This window comes from Terrapene carolina, unplaced genomic scaffold (genome assembly GCF_002925995.2).
Source record: "Terrapene carolina triunguis isolate 2854851 unplaced genomic scaffold, T_m_triunguis-2.0 Scaffold131, whole genome shotgun sequence".
NCBI lineage: Eukaryota > Metazoa > Chordata > Testudines > Emydidae > Terrapene > Terrapene triunguis.
Window position 1 is genome coordinate 17,596,856 of NW_020664482.1, and position 24,867 is coordinate 17,621,722.

The window sequence follows — 24,867 nt, forward strand, 5'->3', positions numbered from 1 at the left end:
ACTTTTTTTGTGTTTGATTTCCTCTGTGGAGCATTGTATTGTAAGGAAATGTCTCGCTAAATAGTTTAAAGATTCCAACTCTGACATGAGTTGAGAGTAAAGGAATTCAAGAGCAAAAAAGCAACGAGCAAAAAAAAATAAATAATTTTGGAGAAGAGGGAATTGCAGTCTGTGCAGGGCTGGGATGACCTTAGTGGAAGGGTAGAGAAATTAGGAAGGTGATTGTAAGAAGGGTGAAGGGAGGAATAAAGCTGAGTTTGCTTTGGGGATGGATGGCTGCAAGGGGAAATGGAATGGGAGAAAAAGTCCCATCAGATACACTGGTGGATGTGAAAGGGTGCAGATCTTACTGCCTCCATGTCAGTAGCATTAAACAGTATTTTACCTCCATGAGCTGCTTCCCCACTTGCCCTCTGGTGTCTACGTTCTCTACTAAAGTATCATTCAAAAACATATCCCAGAATTCATGACACTGCCTGTCTCAGACCTTTTTTTGATGGAAAGGCTGTGACACTACACACAAGTAGTCGTCGACAGGGGTAGTGGAGAGATGTCTCGTGGGAGGAAGACTCTGTGTTTAGAGAAATGAGGAGACAATGCATATCTGCCCAGCATCCATTTCAAACCACCACGTGTGTGAACTACTGATGCATAGTGCAATCATATACAGTCATGCGTGAATGGAAACCCTGTGTATTTTATGAAGTGTCTTCATGAACCACTGTACTGCAGTGATCCTTCGACAGTCAATAGAAAAAGGTGCAAACCTTTATAAGAGGTGAAAATGGTGGCAATTTGAAAAATCATATGGGAGCTAATGGCAGTCAATTCACTCATGTCTCCTGTTTACTCGCCTGAAGTCTCTGCTGCAAAGAGGATCTCTCACTGCTTGCTGCAACTGAAAAACTGATCTCTTCAGTTTGGGAAAACAATTCATTAATCAGTGGAAGGAAGATCTATCAGTCTGTTTCAGGGTATAGGAGGCACTCCTGTCCTGAGCCATGTCTTCAAATGATCTCGTCTCTAAACCACCACAGCACTGCAAGCTGTCTGGATCTGCAATTTTGAAATATTTTGACTTCTGTCAGCAAATTGCTGAATTAGCTCCCACAAGATCTCAATAGCATACCTACAGAAGTAAGGTCTCCTAACCAGGCTGATGATTTTTCAGGATGATCTGGAAATGAGCAGTTATACCAGATGGAAGACCCAGAATCTCTCTTTAGGTCATATTCTAGCCATCTTGAAATGTCTTTTTGCCACTGACATTGCATAACTGCAGTTCCCTTAAAAGAAACATGGATGACATAAGCTGTCTCACTGTAAGGGGCATGTACAGTGACACATCATTCTTTTAAGGACTAACATTTCAGTATAAACTTCTTACTTTATATGGAATGCCTGTACGTCATTTATAGTTATATACAGCACCATCACTTGAAAAGCATGGCAGAAAGAACTACAGGATTTTGCCATGTTTCAGGAGACTCATTATATTATGGCCACCTCTTTTGATTCCCTTACCACGTTAGAGGCTTTAAAAGTATAATATTAAAATATTTGACAATACTCCTCTATCCCGATATAATGCTGTCCTCGGGAGCCAAAAAAATCTTACCGCGTTATAGGTGAAACCGCGTTATATCGAACTTGCTTTGATCCACCGGAGTGCGCAGCCCCGCCCCCCCCGAGCACTGCTTTACCGCGTTATATCCGAATTTGTGTTATATCGGGGTAGAGGTGTACTCTTGCCTTTCCCACCCTTCCTAAAAAGGTTAATGGTTTCCCTTATTGAAGTGTCTTGAGAAATTTCATAGCGAATATTTTTCTACAGAATTTTTAAACCAATGTATAAAATTCTATAGCTGGGATATAGTTCTCTATTTAATTCTATAGGGAGGATTACAAATTCTATCGAAAGGAATTTATATTTTATTACTATCTAAAGTAATTTCTGTCATATCATATTTTTTTCTTCTGTTATTAAATTCTATAGGACTTTGCAATAAAATACAGAAAGTGAAATTCCTGAAGTTACATATATACAGACATTTAAGGTATAAATTAGAAGATGGGCTCCAGATCACAACATTCAGATCCAAACTTTCCCAGAGTTTGGTGGGTGTTCTGAGCTGGGGTTTTGGTTTAAGCCCCCCTCTCGAACAAATATGTATTTTGGTCATTTTTAAGCAATATGCTTATCTGATAGGCTTTGAAACAGTTTGTCATTATGTAAAAGTATTTCTCTGGAAACTTGAAATGCATATTTCAACTTGGGAAGATAATGATCATTACATTGTACTGTACTAGACAATAGCATGAAGCCAATAAAATATTAGCGTGCATTTAAAACGTTATGAAAAACAGTTTCTGAACATGCTAAACTGTAGCAAGCAGACTAGACAAAATCTCAACCAGACAGTTTAAATTATTTACTACATTGATTTAATTATTGGCCTGTAAAGTTTCATTTAAAAAGTCGCTGTAGTTATTAACGCTTGAAAAATTGTTGTCCAAACTTATATTGTACTTCTGTATCTCAGAGACCAACAATTGGATTGTCTAAAAAGAACTGTTCCTGGTTTAGGACAAAGCTTCAGCTCAGAGTAAATTTTTGACAGATGAGAGATAAATCATGAAAAATGGTGTTTATGGTGAAAACACTGATCGTTCCTCAAAGAAAACTTGCACCCATTTTTCTCAGCAGTAGAGAAGACATGAAGCCGTTGGCACTACCAATTAACTGTGAAATGCATTATATTTAAGCTTTCAATTACTGTACAATTGGCATTTCTGAGGCGAACGCTGGAGACAGTCACCCCAATGAAAATGAGGTTCCTTATGACCTTTACCAGTGAGAGCACCCAATTGTGGAGACTATACACCAGTTTTCAACCTGCACATACAGCCAATAGAAAAGCATTAATGTTCACAATTTTTAAAAAACGAACACTAAGCATTAGAGCTCTTTTATGTGTGTTAAACCATTATTAACACAAGACAGTGGAATTTGTTTTCTTTGTAGTGGACTAGAACATGTCCATTATTTTCATAAGTGACAAATTTTCAGTAAAACTGTCACACGCAGAAATATACATTGTAAAAAAAAAAAAAAAAAAAGAAATTTAGACATAACAGCAATTGCTTCTTAACCTGTGAGTTTTTATGCTGCTGTGCCGACAATGTGTGCAGTTTCCCTTTAACCATAACAAGTAAAGTGGATGCTGCTCTTCACAGGATAAGTATTAAATTGAAAAAATAAATGGTATATTTGGTTCTCGTTGTTTTCAAGGGATTAGTGGGGACAGGTTCTAAGTGTCCAGCTTGCACCATTTTCACTAGATAAAGTGTTATTTGGCTTCAGCCATCCATGCTTATTCCTATATCTAAATGAGGCAGGTGTAGGGGGGTGTGTGTGCGCACTATGTGATTCCAGCAGCTTAAGGTCAAATGTAGTATCAGTATATATTGTCTGGTACAGCCTCTTTCTAGAGACTTATCTTGTTCTAGCAGAGCGACGGACTATGACTGTCTTGGTCTCCTCTATAACTACTATATTACAGAAAGTTTTGATCCAAAAACTAAGGATGTATTTTGGACGATGTCTATTGTAATATTGCAGAATTTAATCTTAAAAAAAAAAAAACAAAAAAACAAAAAAAAAAAAAAAAAAACCCACCAACCACCAGACATCAATGGTGTCTTGTTCATGTCTCTCTTTTAAGAACACAGGTTTACTGTGATCATCCAGTGGGCATGAAAATGGCTCAGTTCCACTCTATGGTTTTCATACCCTGAGAACTTGCATGGTAACACCACATCTCCCAGGAAACACCAGAGATGCCTCATCTTATGTGTATAAAAGACAACTAAAACAATAGGAGAACTACACTAAATATTCCAAAATTTCAGTTATTTTCTTATTAGTTGGGAGGAACTAGAGGATACTGGTATCAAGATAACTTTCTTTAAAAAGATCTGGAATCCTTACCTCCCAGTCCAAGTAATCACATACATCTTCAAAATTAGTGAGTAGAGACACTGAGCAGAAAAGCCGTGGCAGCTCATCCCTCGTCATTGGGGGGAAACGGCTATCTTTAAGGGCACTGTTGAAAACAAAACAAATTTTTAAAGCACTTTTTTTTTTTTTGCCTAAATTGAACTACCTAATGAACCAACTGGAAAAGAAAAAGGTAAGAGACAGCAAAAATAAAAGCTGATGGAATGATGACTACTCTGACAATTAATTCTTAATAGTGCAATACCCCAGTATTGCAAATCCTTTTCTCTTAGACAAATGGTTTCCAGACTTCATGGCAGGACAAGTTATATGGTCACACCAATTGACTAGATTTCCTGGGTGGTCACTCCTTGCTGAGTTGGTTTTGCTACTGGGACAGTCTTAAGGAGGAACAAATTTTGGGGGAAAATATATAAAAAACAGATCAACAAATCTGTTTTGAAAAGATTAAATGACGTAATTTTGGGTAGGAGAAGACAGTTATGCTGGGAAAAATATATTTTGACATCTTGAAAATAATCAGAATGATAACTCTATAAAGAACTATTGTGTTTAACATATCAATGTAGATAATCAGAATGAGCAAAATACTCATGCAAATTAAGAAATGTCAACGTAAAATACTTATAATGGTACGATCAAAGAGACTCAGATTTGTGAAACTATAGGACTTGAAACTATTCTGCAAAACAGATGTATGATAAGTAATAGAGCAGCTAATGAACATCTAAGCTAATCCACTGATAACGTAAGGTCCAGTGGGCAGGTGTGCAATGTAGCAGTGCCACATCAAAGGGAAAGTGGTACCATCTACATTCATCTCAGTAACATCTGCATTACGAAAACAGGAGAGAATGGTTAACCAGAGATGTACGAAACAAATGTCAAGGATAATTGTGTATTGTGCAAGATTTGGTATAAGGAGAACTGGGCAAATCGGGGGTTGGGGGAAGGGTAAAATGAGTGCAATATACTTGCATTTATTATTTTCTAAGCTTGGGATAGGAGATACTTGTATACAAATGTGCCTATGTTTAACAAGAAAAAGAACTCATCTGGCCAACTGGTTGTTTCAGCAAAGGAGGAGAATCTAACAGGGCAGAAGTCTAGTCTAAGGAGCTACATAGTCCTCAACTGCCTTCATTTTCCACCCATTGAATGTAGGATACAGTCATTAGTTCTATGAACCCTATTTGTAAAATGACTAGAGATGACAACTCTTGGATCTGATACACAACTATGTTTCTAAAGGTGCTCAGGGTTCATTGAAATCTCTGGGTCAAATTCAGCCAGTGTGTAGTCCTATCATTGGTTCCACATAGCTAAATTTAGCTCAGATGGAGTTGTAGTGCAGAGTGCAGTAGACTCAAAAAAGTTTAAATTGAAACGGGGAAATTATAGTGTGTATACTTGACCCAGAGTTAATATTCCATTACCAACTAATGGTAAAAAGTGAATTCCTTCTTATGAAACAGCATTTTGAAAAGAATCAATATATTTTACTGTGGTGTAATGCTTGAAAACATTCAACGAAAAGCTATTGGAACTACTGAGGTGGTGAGAATTACTACAGGCCCCTTGTCAAACATTGGTAGTTTTACACAAAAAGAAGAGGAGAAAGTCCAATTTTATTTTTGGATGGAGTTAAATGTAGTTCATTGTATAGGTTGACACAGGACGAGGGGGTTGCTCTACCAAGCATTAAGGAGTATTTTAGGATGCCCAGCTTCAAACCATGGCCGACAGAGAGACTAGAGAGACAGGAAAACATGGGGAGGGTACATCAAATAGAAAAGCTAAGTATCTTTTTATGAATGAGGAATATACTTATTAGGAAGGAAAGATCGAAGCATTCTATGCCTCAGCTTTCCCACTGGGAAAATGGGGATAATACCAATCTATGTAAAGCCTCAAGAAACTCTGTATGAAACCATACTATATACATCTCAACTAAGATTATTTTTGGCAGGATTATGAAAGTGCATTTGTGTATGTGATTGCCTTCGTTAGTTCATCTCAGAAGGTGATTGATATTCTCCAAGACCCCATAGAGTTATTTGCAAAACCAGCTGCACAACTGCTGCAAATTGAAAAATCAGACTCCAGTTCCTCTCCCTCCCTTGTTCCCGTGACATGGAGCAATATCAGAAAACAAAATCTATTTTAGACATGATGAAGTAGTGATAATGAGAGGGTACGAGGTCACCCTTTATAGCTCTCCATGTGCTGTTCTTCCTGGGTTTGAATGAGGCACTTCACAACATCATGACAACTAGCACAAATGCTAGTGGGAAAAAATGGCAGTTTAGGAATAGACAAGTAGATGACAAGAACATGAGTAGAGCCAGACTTCTTCACACTGGTGGAATTAGAATTGACATCGCCATAAATACTGCTTACGCTGTAATCTCTGTATAATTACGTATTCTTCATCTGTGGTTGAGTACCACTGCAATAACGTGTGTTTAACCTGATGTTGGTTATAAGTTACTACTTCAAGGCTTAAACTGCTATTTTTCAGTGTCACTTAACAGAACAATTCTCAACAGCAATAAGTTAATGAAACATTTTTGTTGATCAAATAACTTTGCATTACTTACTGCTGTACCTTTCCATCTCTAGAAGGGCAATGTTGTAATTATAAGTGTGATAATTACTGAATAATAAAGAAATATGCTAAGCCAACATATATACAATCCAGACACTTTCCTGCACCTCTTAAAAATCATACAGTAAGAAAAATTATGTTCTGCAAATCTCAATTTGATATTACTGATTTCTAATTTTAAAAATCAAGATGGTAGGCCACATAAATCTATTGCCAACCTAAACCTGGCCTATATTAAAAATCATAGTTCAGTTTTTCTGACATATGCAGGTTTGTGATTTATTACTAACTAACAATGCCTACATTATTCTCACCACTTTAACATTCCCTTTTTTCCCCACACACACTGTGCCACTGGTGTAAAAATACACTGGTCGAATACACTGGCATCTGTAAGTCTGAGAGACTTAAGTCATCCTGGTGTTTTGGGTCAGGTAAGTGATTAAGTCAAAATATTAAGGCATGAGTCCGATTTTTTAAAATTAAATTGATAGTCTTGTTTCTTCTTTTAGTCAGAAAGATTATGTTTAATTAAGATTCCTTGTTACTTTTGTGAATATGCTTTATTATATTGCATTAATATGTTTGGAACTGTTCACTTTTTTATTTTTAAAATTCATTGATGAATTTCACTGCATATTATTTTTGGGACGTTTCCCCCATCCCACAGGAAAAGATACTGCTAAAGATTATGGCAATTCATTATTAGATTTCTAGTTTCTCAGGGCTGGTCTACACTGCCGCGCTAGTTCGGCGGCTGGGGATCGAAGTTCCGAGTTCGATTTATCGCGTCTGGTCTGGACGCGATAAATCGAACCAGGAAGTGATTCCCGTCGACTGCGGTACTCCAGCTCAACGAGAGGAGTACCGCGGAGTCGACGGGGAGCCTGTCTGCCGCGTGTGGACCGCGTCTGAACCGCGGTAAGTTCGAAGTAAGGTATGTCGAATTCAGCTACGTTATTCACGTAGCTGAATTTGCGTACCTTACTTCGACTTGGGGGGTAAGTGTAGACCAAGCCTCAGTAACATAATGTGCCTGTACAGTATTAATAGCTTATTGAGTTCTACTGATGAAAAGAGGTGGGTATTATTAAATCTAAACCAAAAATTCCAATTCTCTCAGGACCAACCTGTACAGACGACTGTTATTAGAAAACTTCTAGGTACTGTGTATGCTCCGATCCACCTTTCTTAATTTGTGCAGTAATTTTGTCATGTAAAACGCATTCCGTACCAGCTGAATTTGATACATTCAGGAACCAATAAGTTGTGCAAGAGAACCTATGTAATCACATGGTCTTATTTTTGTAACCTTTACTCTCCCTCTCCTTTTCCACCTTTTATTTCATCCATCATATTTGCTTGTTACATCTTGCTTCAAATTAAAGACTAAACTCATTGGGGCAAGGAATATCTCACTATATGTGAAATCATGGGCCCAGTGAAGTTAGTGGCCAAAGTCCCAGGTATAAATTCTCAGCTGGTGCAGACTGTCAAAGCTCCACTGACTTCAACAATTTTACATTAGTTGAGGATCTGCCCCTTTGACTTTAATGAGGCCAGAAGTCATCCTATATGTTTAATGCAGAAGTCACCACAATAACACCTCAGTTCTAACTGTGGTTATTGTGTGGTTATGTGCTACTTCAATAGTAAATTAGTAACATTCTGAGAGAGAATATGAAATCATAACAACGTTGAGTAATGCCCGAGAACTGAGATATGAATCCTAGTATGAACCTATCAAAGACAAAAAGGCACATGCAGCAACACAATAAGATGAAAGTCAAGTGCACAATAATAAAAATGAAAATGTACGGCCACCTCAATTTGAAGCCTGTGGCAGGAAAAAGCCCTTTGATGTTATTTTCATACTTGGCAGCTGACTGAAGGTTTTAAAATTTTAGGAAAATAAGCATTAATTGTAATTTGTATAGTATATCATTAATGTGCACCTTCACTGTACACTCTTGTAACTGCCCAGTTATATCATTATCACAAAATTACACAATATTATGGAAGTGCTGGTAACAACTCTATAGTTAACAATGAATCAGAAGTTTTCAGTGTAATAGAAGCTTTAAACCTTTATTTTGTAAGTCAGCGTAAGTGCCAGTAAGTGAAATACAGAAAGTAAACTAAGTATGATTTAATATTTTCATGATGGTCTGATGAAAAATGGATTGATACAGACAATAAGAGTTCCAAACTAACTCCTATTCAAAAATTTGTCATTGATTATCTGATCTTTTCTAAAACACCATTTGCAAGGAAACTAAAACATCTGGGATCCGTGCTTTGCTCCTCATGCTCATTAATACGGTATTAATTACAAATAAGTAGTGCTTGTTTGGATCATGATGATTAACTTTGTTTTCATAACTGAAAAGAAAAGCACCAACCCAAACTGCCATATTTAGCAGCTACAAAGTAATATAGCCACTCGGGTAAAAATGGGGGACAGGAGAATAGACATCAAATTCCCTTTCTGAGTATGCTTTCTGTAGATATAAGTGATATGAAACTAAATACCCACTTGGGCCCCACACCTGTAATAATTTACACCTAGGTGCAAAAAGATAAATCAGACTTTAAAAATCTGACCACTTGTGTCAACACAAACACATATGGGAGCACATGAGCTAAGTGAACAGTTCAATTCTATAGAAAGCAGAACGTCAACATTTTGAACAACCTACATACATTTTAAATCACAATTTATAATATTGTATATCATAAGCTGTTATGAGGTCATGAAACGCAAAAAACCTATTCTACTGTAACATCTTCACAAGTTGCTCTGCCTGTGCTGGAAAGAAGGCAAAGTACCACAAGAAATCAGAGAGGCCAACATCATCACTCTCTGTAAAAACAAGGTTGACAGGAGCAACTGTAACAAATATCGTGGCATTTCCCTTCTTAGTATTATGGGAAGTGCCTTTGCCTGAGTTGTCCTGAACAGACTTCAGACCTTTGCAGACAGAATCTATCCAGAATCACAGTGCGGCTTCAGAGCTGAAAGGTCTACCATCGACATGATCTTCTCGCTGAGACAACAACAAGAGAAATGCAGAGAACAAAAAAAAAGCCCCTTTACATAGCCTTCGTCGATCTCAGAAAGGCTTTTGACTTTGTCAGTAGAATGGACTATTTGCGCTTCTAGAAAAGATTGAATGTCCCCCGCAAACTCTTAAGCATGATTTCGATCCTTCCATGAAAACACGTATGGCCCAGTTCAATACGATGGCTCAGTCTCTGAGGCTTTCCAGATTCGTAGCGGAGTTAAGCCAGGCTGTGTACTTGGCCCAACTCTGTTTGGGATCTTCTTCTCCCTGCTGTTGAAACAAGCTTTTGGTTCCTCAACTGAGGGAATCTACTTGCACACTAGAGCTGATGGAAAGCTGTTCAATCTTGTAAGATTCAGGAGGCCCTTATCCAATACCTCCTCTTCGCTGACGACGCAGCAGTGACAACCCACACAGAAGCCTATCTACAAAACCTCCTGGAAAGTTTTTCCAAAGCCTGCCAAGACTTCGGCTTAGTACAAGCCTAAAAAAGATGAACATAATGTGCCCAGGAGTTGAGGAAGCACCCTCCATCAAGATCAACAACTATGAACTTGAAGTGGTGAACGAGTTCACATACCTGGGGTCCTCTATCGCAGTCAACCTCTCACTTGAAACAGAACTCAACATCTGCATTGAAAAAACTGCCATAACAATATCTAGACTGAGCAAGAGGGTATGGCAAAACAACAAACTGACAGAACACACAAAGATCTGTGTGTATTGTGCATGTGTTATCAGCACACTTTTGTATGGGAGCGAGCCATGGACCTTATATTCTCATCAGGAAAAGAGGCTCAACAGCTTTCATATGAATCTTTGGTCAAGATATAACTTTCTCCCATTCAAGTTACAGTTCAATCCTAGAGATATAGCACACATGAAAATTGCAACTGACATGAAATTGCACATTACACAAACTTGCTTCTTGAAGGGTGAGAGTAGGTTTAACAAACAAGTTTTACAACTTTTCTGTTAAATTTAGATTAATGACAGCTTGACTAGAGGTAGTGAGGAAAATATCGAGTTGGAAAAACAAGGTGGAATACAAAGGAACTACTGAGGAAAGAAAAATTGATTAAAAAAAAAATATTTGCCAATCAACTGCTCCTTACTTCCTCAATCCCCAGAGCTCATTCACATCCATTACTGCTGACCAAGGAAAGGCATGCTGTACCAAATAGCTGAAAAGAAGTCATGCCAAGCAAGGGGGCTTCAAGTTGCTCAAACTCACTTAAGAGATGGCAATGTTTCAGCAAGAAGTCTGCTGCTCTTGAAATTAAAAGTTTTAATGGAATACATAAGCAATACCAAATCACAGTGCAATGTGATGAATGCATAATTTATGGAGCAAGAAAAGAGTATTGCAACTCAAATATACTTAAAGCACATTTATGCAAGCTTGGGTGTCCTACTGAGGGTAGATCAAGTTACTGTCAATCAAGAAAAAACAAAGAATTACTGTCAGTTTTCCTTCATACAAGACATGCTACACAAGTCTCAGCTTTTCACAAATAAAATTCAAAATGGTCTATAAATTCTCTAATGCACTTTTCTGACTTTGGTTTATACTAGATTCTGGAGCACACTTCACATTTGGGATATGGAGATGCACAGAAAACATAACTGTTGACAGCAGCTGAAGGGTACTCAAAGGGGGAGGAGAAGGAATGAAAAAAAATCACAGAAATGGGAACGAGAAAAAGGACTTGTTTAGGGTAGTCCAAGAATAACTAACAGGATGAAATTTAGCAAAGAAAAATTAAGCTGATATCAGTAATATTTCTTAATACTGAGTATTATTGGATTGTAAAATCTCCCCCAAGGAAAGTTGCTGCACCACTTGGATAATTTGTCAGATGGATAAAGCAAACTGCAATACTAAAGTATTTTCCATCTGTAATTTCTATGGTAAGATTGGTATGACTTTATGAAGGAACACATACTGGAATATGGAAATGCTAAAAACATCACTTACCTGACTGCAATTAAAACTTCAATCTTCCACACGATAGCACCTAACCCTGGAATCCAACCTCTAAGCTACAACTCGTGAGTCTCAAGGCAAAAAGCATTCAAATAAGTCATTTTGGTGCATGTGCTTGCTTTGGAATAATGGATATGTCCAGTTGTAATTGGATTGCAATTTTGTTAATGACAAATATTTAATCAGTCACAAGTGACAGGCAGTGCATTTCTGGTTAGTTAGTGCATGTTTTGTGAGGTGTTCTGAGATACGAGGCTGAACGGCACATGGAGATAGCCCAAAGAAGTAAAATACACACTATAAATGCACAATTTGGAGTGTGTTATTGATAGTTGGAAAGATTAAAATGAAGGAATTGCTGATAAATGGGAAAGCCCACTCCTGTAATGACAAATCAAGGTTAAGTGACTTCCCAAAGCACACAACTGATCAGTGGTAGAGGAGGGAACAGAACCCAGGTGTACAGATTCCCAGTGCTCTACAAGTCTCTCTCCTAGACTAAAAGAACAGGAGTACTTGTGGCACCTTAGAGACTAACAAATTTATTAGAGCATAAGCTTTCGTGGGCTACAACCCACGAAAGCATCCGAAGAAGTGGGTTGTAGCCCACGAAAGCTTATGCTCTAATAAATTTGTTAGTCTCTAAGGCTTGGTCCACACTGGGGCGGGGGATCGATATAGGAAACGCAACTTCAGCTACGAGCATAGCGTAGCTGAAGTCGACGTTTCCTATATCGAACTAAAAATACCTATTTCGGGTCCACGCGGTGCAGGCAGGCTCCCCCGTCGACAGCGCTTCCTCCTCTCGGCGAGCAGGAGTTCCGCAGTCGACGGGGGAGCGCTTCTGGGATCGATCTATCGCGTCCAGATGAGACGCGATAAATCGATCCCAGAAGATCGATCTCTACCCGCCGAATTAGGCGGGTAGTGTGGACCAGCCCTAAGGTGCCACAAGTACTCCTGTTCTTTTTGCTTATACAGACTAACACGGCTGCTACTCTGAAACCTCTCCTAGACTAGACTGCCTATGATTGCTAGCCCTCTAACTCTAGACATTCTATAAAAGATACAATTGTATCTGCCATAAAAAGGTTAACTTGGTGGTAGGGAGTGAAAAATAAGATCTTTGACAACAACCAAGATTTTATCTTAAATTATCTAAAATAAGTCCCTTTCACCTCCCAACAAAGTAAAACTCAACGTAATAACTTCAATTCTTATTGTCAAGGAGCCTTAGGCAGATTTGGCTTCACAAATTTGTTTGCAGCTTACTACAAAAGCATTTCTAAGGTAGCGTGTTTTAAGCTATTGTACGTGAGAAGGAAAGTAACCATAATAACTTGAGCGAAAAATAAACGGAATTTAGACTAGGCAGCTAATTAGAGAGTCTTCTTTCAATTTATGAAATAAAACTTTAAATTGATTATTATGTCATGGTTTTCATAACTGTTGATAGTAACGGGAATCACAAATTCAGGTTTTGCCAGTAAATCTTGATAGTAAAACCAATCTTTCCTAGGGTTTAATGGATTCAGCAAACAGAAACAAGAGAAGAAAAAACCCTGAGAGTTAGATCCCAGCATACAAGATCTTTGGTTATGTCTACACAGCAAATAACCAAAAAACCCAACAACCCAGTGAATCTCAGAGCCTAGGTCTACAGACCCAGCTTGCGGGGCCTGTGCTACAGTGTTAAAAATAGCTGTGTAGACGCTCAGGCACTGAAGCGTGGGGAGCAGGGTGGGTCTATTTTCAGCACTGTGGCACAAGTCCGGGTGTTTTTTTCCTGCCATCTAAACCTACCCTTAAAGAACATCCAAGTAAGGTCATGTCTATATGTACAGCGCTGCATCAGCACAGCTGTGCCGATACAGTGAGCCGCTGCAGAGCGTCTGGTGAAGATGCTCTATGCCTGGCAACGGGAGCGCTCTTCCATTGACATAAAAAAAACCACCTCAGTGAGCAGCAGAAGCTATGTCGGTGGGAGCACTTCTCCCGCCGACATAGCGCTATGCACATGAGCACTTATGTCAGTATAACTTCTATTGCTCAGGGGGTGGAATATTCACATCCCTGAGTGACAAGTTTTGCCAGCATATGCGGTAGTGTGGATATAGCCCAAGTCAGATACTGAGAGAAGTATTCAAATTACTTAATAACAAACAAGGCAATTATAGGATCCTAAGGTTTGTATGCGTTAAATACAGTTGACGGTAGGTCAAAAAAATATTTGCTCATTCACAAAAATCTCTCTGCAGAAGGTTGAAACAACCACCCATTATAGAAAATTAATGTCTGTTACAAGAATTGGGATCCAACAACATTGGCAGGCAACTGTATCTTCTTATTGAAATAGAATTCATTTGGAAAGGTTTTCTCTACATCTGTATTTATCGCATTTTAATGTAAGCATTACTTAAGGAAAGTAAACAATTTTTAAAGGCAAACAACTAAGAAAAAAAGAATTAGGATACCTTGTACAGCAATATTTGAATATGGATCGTAAGTACATGCAAATGCCTAGTATGGAGAATGTCTTTCACTTCAGTACAGATATGCCTACAACAGTTCACACTTCCACGCCCCATATGCCATTATTTACATATGAATGGATGCCATTACATGCAAAACATGTGAAGTTCTATAAAAGCTGCTAGAGTAAAGATCACTTGAACAACTAATGTGCTGCTAATACAACTAAAATGTTCTAATTTATTGGTGCTTTTTAAACACATTGTGCTTTTTATGCTCCAGGCTCATTTCCCCCTTCTCCCTCACAACCAAAAGTGGGATCAGAGAATTAAAAAAAAGCAGATTCTCATCTAGTTACACATGGGCGGTGGGTGAACCCTGGGCTTCGGGAAGCTAGCCCCACCCCTTCTGCCCAAGGTCCCTCCCCTTCTGTGCCCAGCCCCCACTGTGGCCCCTGCCCCAGGCTAGCGCCTCCCCTCCCTCCCCCCCCCAAGCCTGCCAGGCAGTGCAGCCCCAGCAGCCCCGGCGCGCCAAAGAGCAACCTGGGAAAGGATACACCGCAATGTTGCCAATCTGGCATTTTTGCAACCACTAAAAGTTTACTAAAACTGCTGACTGATATCTAAACCAAATATGTCCTTCAGAACACACCTGCAACATGTATGGATGAACTTGATATTACCTAACGTTCCATTAATTTCAACAGAATATCAGTAAAGGAGTAGGAAGAGGAAAAGTACAGCAGAATTTTTTAAAGAAGCTGATGGTAGTGTTTAGAATAATCAGTGTTCAGGTCAGGAAAGCAGACACGGGCTGCTGATGGCAGAACAAAAGAGGCACTACAGACAAGGCAAGAAAACCACTGATACCAAAAGGCTGCATGAAGGTGAGATCTCAGGACACAAAAAAGCATGGGATGAACCAGCTAATATGGTCAGTTAAGCCAGGTATCAGAATTGTGTAAGATGACACGACACATGTTATATAATGTCACTGATCTTATTAAATTATATCTACGTAGCAAGTTATTTTTTAAAAATTGTATTAACTAGAAGCTAATCTCTCTGCATTAAAGAAAGCCAGTTTCTCCCCTTTACTCATAATTAAATGTACATATAGTAGTACTTTCAAAGCAAGTTAAAACATTAAGTTTCAGCAGCACTGTTAAGTAGACATCATATTTTCAGCACCCAAAAGCATGCTCGCAGCATTTCATAGTACAAAGATTGACACAGTACCTATCCCAAACATTTACAACAGAACTTTAGATGTCATAAATAGGGGTAACAAACATATGAGAATTATAGCAATGAGATCACATATTACTCAGATGTAGGCATATGAATATCCTGGTGATTCAATTAAAAGGCTTCATTCAAAAAGATATATTGATGACTCACTTGTGAGCATCAATGAAACACCAAATATTAAGGAGGAATCTGAATAAGGACAGGGAAGGCATTCAGTATTTATATGTGGCATAGACAGAGGCATGAAGAGGTTTGTAGGAGAATTGTATAAACTGGACATTGAGGCTAGCATCTCTAGAAGATATTTAAATAGGCTATGTAGCCATGAGTAGAGAATTATGTAGGTTATTGGAAATTAGGTCAAGAAATTTAAATATAATTCAGTGGAGGGAGAGGCAGTGGAGACATTCAAAGATGAGGGACAATACAGGTATTATTCTACTTTTGCAGATAAGATAAATGAAGCACAGAGAGGTTAGTGACTCATGCAATTTAAGTGGTTTGCATACAATGAGTCAGTGATAGAATCAAGAATAGAACTCATGTCAGGACTTCCAAAACCTATTCTTTAATTCTATTACACCCATTCTTTTACACTGTACTACTCCTGAGAGAATTCTGAGCCAAAAAAAAATAATTCTAAACACACACAAAAATTCTGCATATTTTATTTATCAATAAATAAATATGGAGGCTCCAGCATGGTAGTGGGGACCACAGGCCACTAGTTGCACAGAGATGGGAGATTGCCCTGAGTCCTTCCCCACCCTCTGGACACGGACTTGGTGATGAGGCTGCACCCAACCCTGACACAGTGCAAGGGCCAGGCCTGTTCCAGAAACACCCTGAGGCCTTGCCCTGCCCCTCCATGCCCGGCGTCCAGAAACCCCCCGAGGCCGTGCCCCTCCTGCCACGCATGCCCAGCCCTGGCCCCCCGATCCAGGTATGGGTCAGGCAGGCTCAGACAGGAAGGATTGAAATGTGGAGGGGCTTAGTGCGGGGTGAGAAGGTTCTGTGTAGGACAATCTGGGTGAAGGCAGCTCATTGGGGGGTTCCGGGTGCAGGGGGAATGGGGCTCTCAGGGGGGATCTGGGTGCAGTTGGTTGGGGCTCAGTGGGGTGGCGGTCCAGGGGGCTCGTCAGGGGGCTCCAGTTGCAGGGGAGGTGGGGCTTGTTGGGGTGGGGGGTCAAGCACAGAGGGCTCAGTGTGGGGTGATCTGACTGCAGGGTGGTGGTCTGGATACATGAGAGATTGGCAGACAGGGGAGCTGCTCCCCATACAGTGACCCTTCTCCCCACAGCTGAGGAGCGATGGGGGGCAGGAAGCATGGGGGGTGCAGATCTTCCTGCAACCGGGGGAGGTTTCTGGGGTGGGTCTTAGTTGGCCCCAGCCCTGGCAGCTCCTTGCAGGGGAAGAGGAAGTCCCGTCCTCCCCTGCCCCCAGCCGAGCAAGGACTAGCAACTGAACCTGGACAGGGTAGGAGCCACAAACCAGAGCATCCCTAGCCCTACTCCCACCCCAAAATGACACATCCGCACTTCTGGGGAGGTGTGCATGACTGCTCTTGCAGCTGCCCTTTGCTTCCCCATCAGAAAGGCATTTTTCTGAGGGTAAGTAAAAAAATCTGCAGGGGACATGAATTCTCCCTCCAGGAGGAACTGGACTTACACTTTAACTGCTGTGCAGAACATAACAGTATGGCTCCCAAAGAATTAATCAAAACAAGACTAATTAATTCAAATGCAATTAATCCAATTTCAGAAAAGGAATTTTCTATAACAAACTGCAGTAATTGATTTTGCTACAATAAGCAGTGTATTAGAATAGGAAATATGGCAAATATAGTAAATTTACAACCAATTATGGTAACTGTTTTGACACTCACTGTAGCCAGCAATTCATATATACCCAAGAGTGGCTATGAAATATTTGTTAAAGACCCAACTTGGCAAGATAGTTCCCCTTTTCACAAAGAAGGTACATTAGACATTTATTGTAAAGGCTCTTTGAAGTCCTAGTGGCTTCATATCGTTCTGAAAGATATTCTCTGTGCCATGCCACCAGAATTGCATTTAGCAGAAATACTCTAGCAGAAGACACCTTGATGTAAAAGGAAGGGGACTGCTGGAAAGATATGTTGCTTAAGGGCCCCTGGACCTTGTGCACCAGTTGGTCCAAAACACCCTGAGAATTAATGACCTGTAAGGCACACTGCAAAGCTCACCTATTCTTTTTGGCTTTTGGAGAGTGGGGAGATGCGTGAAGGTAAAGAGTGACAACAGGTGTCATGAGTTTCACAGGTGTGTATTAAGGTTTATTGTTTTTTTCCCCATTTTTGGTTGATGTTAATCCCCCCCCCCCCCAGTTTTAACAGAGAGGGAATTAGGACATTCTTGTCACACACGTCATCAATATCTTCTTAATGAGCCCCCTCCCAGCAGATATCAGCATAATTCAGCGTGGCAAAGCTAGACAGACGAGCAGCTTCCACCATGTAACACAATGCTGCTAATTTTTAAATTAGAAGACCTAGTGCAAAGAGTGCAGCACTCTAGAGAACAAGCATATTACCTGTAAGATTCTCCTACCTTTCTCTGCGTAGGAAAGCAGACAGCCTGATGATTAACATCGCACACATTAAATTGATTAAAAACTGGCTAACTGATAAGTGTCAAAATGTAAATGTAAACAGGAAATCATTACCAAGCGGTTGTATTTCTAATGGGGTCCCACAGGGACTGGTTCTTGGCCCTACACTATTTAAATTTTTTATCAATGACCTGGACAAAATCATAAAATCATCACAACATTTGCAGATTACATAAAGATTGGGGGAATGGTAAATACTGAAAAGGACAGGCCATTGATAAAGAATTATTTGGATCACTTGGTAAGCTGGGTGCAAGTTAACTAGCAAACAATATGTGTTTTAATATGGCTAAATGTAAACATCTAGGAACAAAGAATGTCGGCCATACTTACAAGATGGGACACTCAATCCTGGGAAGCAATGTCTCTGGAAAAACATGTTGAGGTCCTGGTGGACAATCAGGTGAACTTGAGCTTCCAGTGCAATGCTATGGCCAAAAGGACTAATATGATTCTTGGATACATAAACAGGGAATCTCGAGTAGGTGTAGCGAGATTACTTTATCTCTGTATTTGGCACTGATCTGACCTCTGCTGGAATATTTCGCAATTTTATAATCAAGATTGAATTAAAAAGAAAAGAAATACTCTAGTTCAAAAGAAAATACTTTGAGAAATCAATATGGCCTGTGTTATACAGGAGGTGAAACGAGATCACCATATGGGCCATTCTGGCCTTGAAATCTATGCATCTACCAATCTCACATTTGACAATTCTCTCACAATCTTGATTTATTGCCAGCAGAAATTTGCCAACATAAATATGAACTGCAAAGAGTTATTCAGATGTATCATCAAATCACTTGAATGCAAGGAAAAGTATTTGTTTACATTGTCTTACTTTTTGGGCAGACTGCAAAATTTCCAGGAAACAAAATAGCTGTGAATGACGTTTCACTTCCTGAACCCTCCCTTGCAGTTGTGAGGCAGACAGGGAAAGAACAACACTTGTGTTTCCTGAATGTTGTGTCGTTAACTGGCAGGGCACAGTGGTAATTTTTTAGAATACTCTTGTTGCAATTTGGTTCAGAGATCATGCTGTTAGTGCTAAACCTTCCTGAATTAGTGCAGTGTAGCAGGCAATGTCAACTTCTAGTGTCAGGTGATGGAGACAAAACATCAATTTGGCATTTTTGCTTTTTTAACCAATTTCTCAAATTTCTTAAATTAGGAGTATGCCAGAATGTTTCCTCCAAATCTCATTCACTTGCATAGAAATCCATGTCCTCATTCTTCTGGTAGTTTGAATTCAGCCACCTCATCTTGAATGTCATATTCTTGGTTTCTAGTCAAGCAGATTAATGAACATGACAATATGAAAAAACTATTAATACAAGCAGGTTTGTATCCTATTTAATAATTTTGCAACAAAAAATATGATGGAAGTGATAGTCCCCAGCAATTTGGAAAGGATAAATTGTTCATCTCCTATTGGAATTAATAATTTATGGTATTATATTTTATATAATGAATTAATAATTATTCCAAATGGGAGTAATATAACATACTTAAAAACCCACATCCCTCTCTTCAGATTTATCAAGAGGAGACAAGCTCTTTTACATATTGCTCTATTTTTCTTATATGCTTCAAAATGGCTTGTTGTAACATTTACTTTTGAAAGAGAAAAAATGTATATTAATCTTAAACAACTCGGAGTGAATGACCTATTAGTCCCCAGTTAAATATACCTTTAATGTTTATACCATATACCTTTAATGTTCACTTAAACAGAGTTCTTTTAAAAAGCAAAAAGTCCAGTTAGATTTGAAAGACTAAATTAAATTTTAATTAAAAAGATAAAAAATAAGTAATCAAAAATCCAGAAGACAGGAATTCTTTAATATTTAAAAATCCTTATGGCCTCTTTGCAAGTGATCACAATTTCTTCAAGTTCAGCAACTTTAAATATTGCATCTAATTGTTCATTCATCTTTTTAATCAAGTTATATAAAGTTAGCAAAGTAAATTCTCTATCTCTGGATGGGATGAAAACATCCATGGTGTGAGGATGATGTTGGTGTGAAAGGGATGCAGAAAGCCCAGTGGGCACATCCAAATCCAGGCCTCCATTCCAAAATTGATCCCACTCTTAAAAATTTACCATATGGCTTTTGTTGGCTATATTAGGGTTGCCAACTTTCTAATCGCACAAAAATGAACACCCTAGCCCCACCCCTTCTCTGAGGCCCCGCCCCTTCCCTGAGGCCCAACCCACTACATTCCCCCTCCCTCGGTGGATTGCTCTCCCCCACCCTCACTCACTTTCACTGGGCTGCGGCAGGGGCTCCGGCTGGGGGTGCAGGAGGGGGCTCCAAGTTTGGCAGGGGCTGAGGGCTGGGGCAGGAGGTTGGAGCTTGGAGTTGGGGTGCGGGCTTACCTCACGTGGCTCCTGATCAGTGGGGGGGAGGGAGGCTGGCTAAGGCAGGCTCCCTGCCTGTCCTGACACCGTGTTGCAGCGCTAGTAGGCGGGGGCGTGGGGGGGGGGGGGGGGCGGGACAGGAGGCTCCGTGCATGCTGCTCTCACCCATAGGCACCGCCCCCCACAGCTCCCATTGGCTGGGAACTGGCCAAAGGAACGTGCAGCTACCACAAACTGTGCATGCCAAATGAGTAATTGTACATACAAAAAAAAAAGGGGGCTGTGAAATGGGACCACCACTGTTTCTAACTAAATATTTAATCAGCCCCATTGCAATGTTTGTCACTATGGAAATTCTGCTGTAGATCTAGCGGACAAGTACGTTCCCAACTTTGTAGCCTGGTCTGACAATCAAGCAAATAAGTATAATTGGATGTTCTTCACTGAGTTTGACACCAATAGCCCTACACCAAAGGAGAGGAACTGAAAAAATCAAAATAAAAGAATGTCTGTAGAACTCTCTACCAATTTTAAAACAATCCTAGATACAACTGTTACATTGATCTATTTCTATGGGTTTCTCTCTTCTAGCTGCAATTTGCAGTGCTTGTAGTTTAGTTAATCTATGAAAGCAACCAAAGGTGCCTTGCTAACCACTTACACCCTTGATGAATTACTTAGTAAGGATGTGTTGGACTTTAAGCAGCACAACTTTTCTGAATTAAAGCTATCACAAGCTTAATATTGTGTCTTCAGTGGCATACAAATTAGATTGTGAAATCCACTTATAAAACTATGTACAGTACTGTCCCTCTAATAAGAGCTATTATGCATTGTAGTACTAACAAATATAATTTTTTCAGTTAAAACAATGCTATACTGCACTCTTTAAATTGTACATTAATCATAATTTGCTTGACAATTCAAAAAGCGAAGAATATTGGTTCTTTTATAAATTCACCATCATCCTACAATTTAAAAACATACAGAGAAGGTTATAGGGTTTGTTAGTGTCATTTACAGAGTTTTAGAATTTAGGCTTTCATGTGCAAGGGGAAAGACCACGCACCAAACATTGATTTTAATGGCTGTGCTCAAAGGGGGCAAAAACAACGAGGAGACCTTGTGGCATTTTAGAGACTAACAAATTTATTTGGGCATAAGCTTTTGTGGGATATAGCCCACTTCATAAGATGCATGGAGTGGAAAATACAATAAGCAGGTATAAATATACAGCACATGAAAAGATGGGAGTTGCCTTACCCAAGTTGTCAGTGCTAAAGAGGCCAATTCAATACCAACTCATGCTGCCTGAAACATAAGTGAAACCAAAATTTTAATATATGGTGCAATCCTGTTCTCACTAAATTCAGTGGTAGTTTTATCTTGGACTTCAGCAGAAGTAGGTTAATGCCCCAAGGAAGCCTCTCTGTGATTGGCTATATACCCCACAGTAGAACTAAAAAGGTTAACTGGAGATGGAGAGCTCAATCAAAGCACCTGAAGGCTGGGCCAGGCCCAAACAAAGATAAGGCCCAGCTGTGGAAGGAGCTGGGTGGTGAGCATAAATGGAGGAAAACCCAGGTGAGAAAGACCCTGCAGGCCAAGAAGGGAAGAACCTCATGGGCCTTCTGTAGTTATTAGAGTGCAGAAGACCAGCCTCAAGGCAGCAGATGTACACTAAATCCAGGGAGATGCTTTTGGCAAGGGTCTGAAGGAAGGCCAAGGTAGGAAGTGGTCCATGGAGATAGCAGAGAGTTCAAGAGAGCAGGCCCCTTAGCTGCTTGCCACAGGGTTCCTGGACTGGCAGCCAGAGAAGAGGCAGGGCCTGGGTTCCTCTACTGATCCACTTGAAAAGATGGCACACAAACACTGATGCAAGAAGGACACTCTGGGAGCTGTTACTCTGCACAAGAGTGAAAGGACAACACTGCAGAGCCTGGGAAGGGATGAAGAGACTGCAGAACAGTGAGCATGGTTGGGGGTGATTATTTGAATTTAGTTTATTGGACTTTATTTACCCTGGAAGGGGTGGGATTAACAGTGACCTGGATGGAGAGCTGAATCATGAGAAGAGACACCACTACAATGCTGGAACAGCTGCCAGCAGGGCATGTTAGAGGAGCAGAGCCTTGAATATATGCCAGCCACGAGAGGGTGTGCCAGTGGTGAGTTCACTCATCTACACACACTTTGGAGTTGGTTACCTATCTTTCTTTAAGGAAAATATGTCTTTCTGCCACTAGATACTACTGTTACAGAGAAGCTTTCTGCAAGGTTACAACCATTGCATATGGCTTCAACCATCTGAAAGCCCAACAGCCATTAGTAGAGTGCAATGAATTATTATTAATTAAATGTGATGATACAGAAGTGGGTGGGCCAGGTAAAATTCAGAAAGTGCCAATTTGAAACACAAAACAATTGAAAGTTGGTTTATAGCTAGGAGGACTGAGTTAACGTTTTCCACAATATTAGATTTTTCAGCTTATAAAGGTTCTGCTAGTGTTAGATTTAAATTCATCCACACCTGTTTTGGGAGTTTGGGTATTTTCTTCACCACATACCACAAAATAATAATTATGGCTCATTATCTATGCTCTGCAGAAGCAAAGTGAAGGCAGGAAAGGGAAGAAGGTAACAAAAACAAGAGAGATGTACAATTAAATAGTATTTGGTGGATATACAATTCATGAAATGTCATGGTTATGCTTCAAATTGCATATTTAACAAATGTATTTGATTAACCTGAGTAGATTATATGGTATAATGGCTTCAATTAGAGTTGTAAACCTCCATTTTCAGGCTTTCCTGCATAAGAGACACATTTATCTGTCTGCATATGGAATCAATGTGGAGGAAGCTCTCTGACAGCCTTGCTGAATATGTGAGAGTTAGAGGGGTTTTTTTGTAATAATCACTCTAGAACCTTTCATGACCATTTACATTGTTTTACACTTAATACATTTCTTCCTTAAGAAAATTTCAACAATTTAGTAGATTAGCTGCTTCTTTCATTTAAGACTAATTGTTCTGATAATTGATGGTTGGGCTTGGCAGAATATTTATCTAATTATTTAAAAAGTTCCAGATCTCATTACAAGACCTGAATTCCACACCATACCACAGATGAGACATCAACTTGTTCTCTCTTTAGCAAAGTATATCTATCACACTGTAGTTATTTACTTCTGCCATGAGTAATAACAAAGAAGTATATTACTCTGTGACCGACATGGCAATTTCCTGCAATATCTTTGGGAGATCTTGTTGTTAAGTTTGTGTATCATTGTGGGCTAGGGACTGTATATAATTCCATAGGGGAGGACGTCCACAGCTCCTCTGGAAATTAACAGTGTAGTGCGATTAGGCAAATTCACTCAGGTTGCAACACCTCTGGAGAGGTACTACCACCTGGAGAGGCTTGCATATACTGGTTCCAACTGGATTCTTCAGAGGCCAATAGACACAGAAAAAACTTTTGGATAAATAGCCCGAGTTTAAACCAACTCAGGAACTTCCTTCTGATACAGCAAATAGACAATAGGACCTTCTGTCCTAGCAAGGGTTGGAAGGGTTTTGGCCTACTGAGACGCCATATGACTGATGGGTGACCTCTGAAACTTATCAGCATGCATATCATTTATGATTTTTAATGTTTTCTCCATAATGCTTTCACCTTAAGAATAAACATCCTTGCTTATAAGGAACTATGTGGTAACTTTTAACTGCTGGCAATCACACTGCTTTCTCTTCAAAGGATATGAACAAAGCGCAGACAGTTGGCATGCTTAGGCAGTCTGGCTTGGTGGGAATATCACAGTGTAAGCAAGGAAGTGTGCCGCCTAGGGGAAAAACCCCCACTCAAGGGGGAGAGAGAGGCAGGTCTCTGCCAAAGAAAGGTGACTGCTGAGGAGCCTGGAGCTTAGAATGAGTGCTCTTGGGGGACCATGGAGAGGAAATAAAGGTGCAGATGCCCTGAGCTGTAGCACTCTTCTTTTAGGGAAATTTCTCCTTTCCTCTCACTGCTTTTATAAGAGTCTGTCCCTCTTCTATGAGTGTCATGGGAATTGCTTCAAATTCAATTGCTTTCTTCTTGGATATTAACATTAAGAAAAAAATGGTTACTCTTCATATCTTATTACTCATTATTTGTAAAGATTAGGTAACAATATCTGAAACAAAGATTAGTTACTATTGTCAGTGGAACGGTCTTAATTTATATCAGTTTGTTTACATAAAAATAGCATCTTGATTTGATGTTTCTTAACTAGGTTTCAATATGAAAGAAAACAGTAAAATGAAAATCAGGATTTATGATAAGGGACAACTGTCTTACTCCAGCTTCACTGCAGTAACTGTGGCACATATGGGAAATACTCAATTGCATCTTTTAATGTGAGACTTTAGAGCTATAACTCAGGCTCTGGCAATTGAATGACACAACTTTTGT

General features: G+C 39.7%; 1 protein-coding gene across 1 annotated transcript in view; it reads right to left on the reverse strand.

Moving 5' to 3' along the window:
- AMMECR1 (Alport syndrome, mental retardation, midface hypoplasia and elliptocytosis chromosomal region gene 1) overlaps positions 1-24,867 on the reverse strand; it is a 106,164-nt gene that overhangs the window by 22,291 nt on the left and 59,006 nt on the right. The window contains exon 3 of the mRNA XM_026652953.1: positions 3,992-4,106. Within this exon, the coding sequence (XP_026508738.1) occupies positions 3,992-4,106 (115 nt within the window). The remainder of the gene's footprint in view (positions 1-3,991; positions 4,107-24,867) is intronic.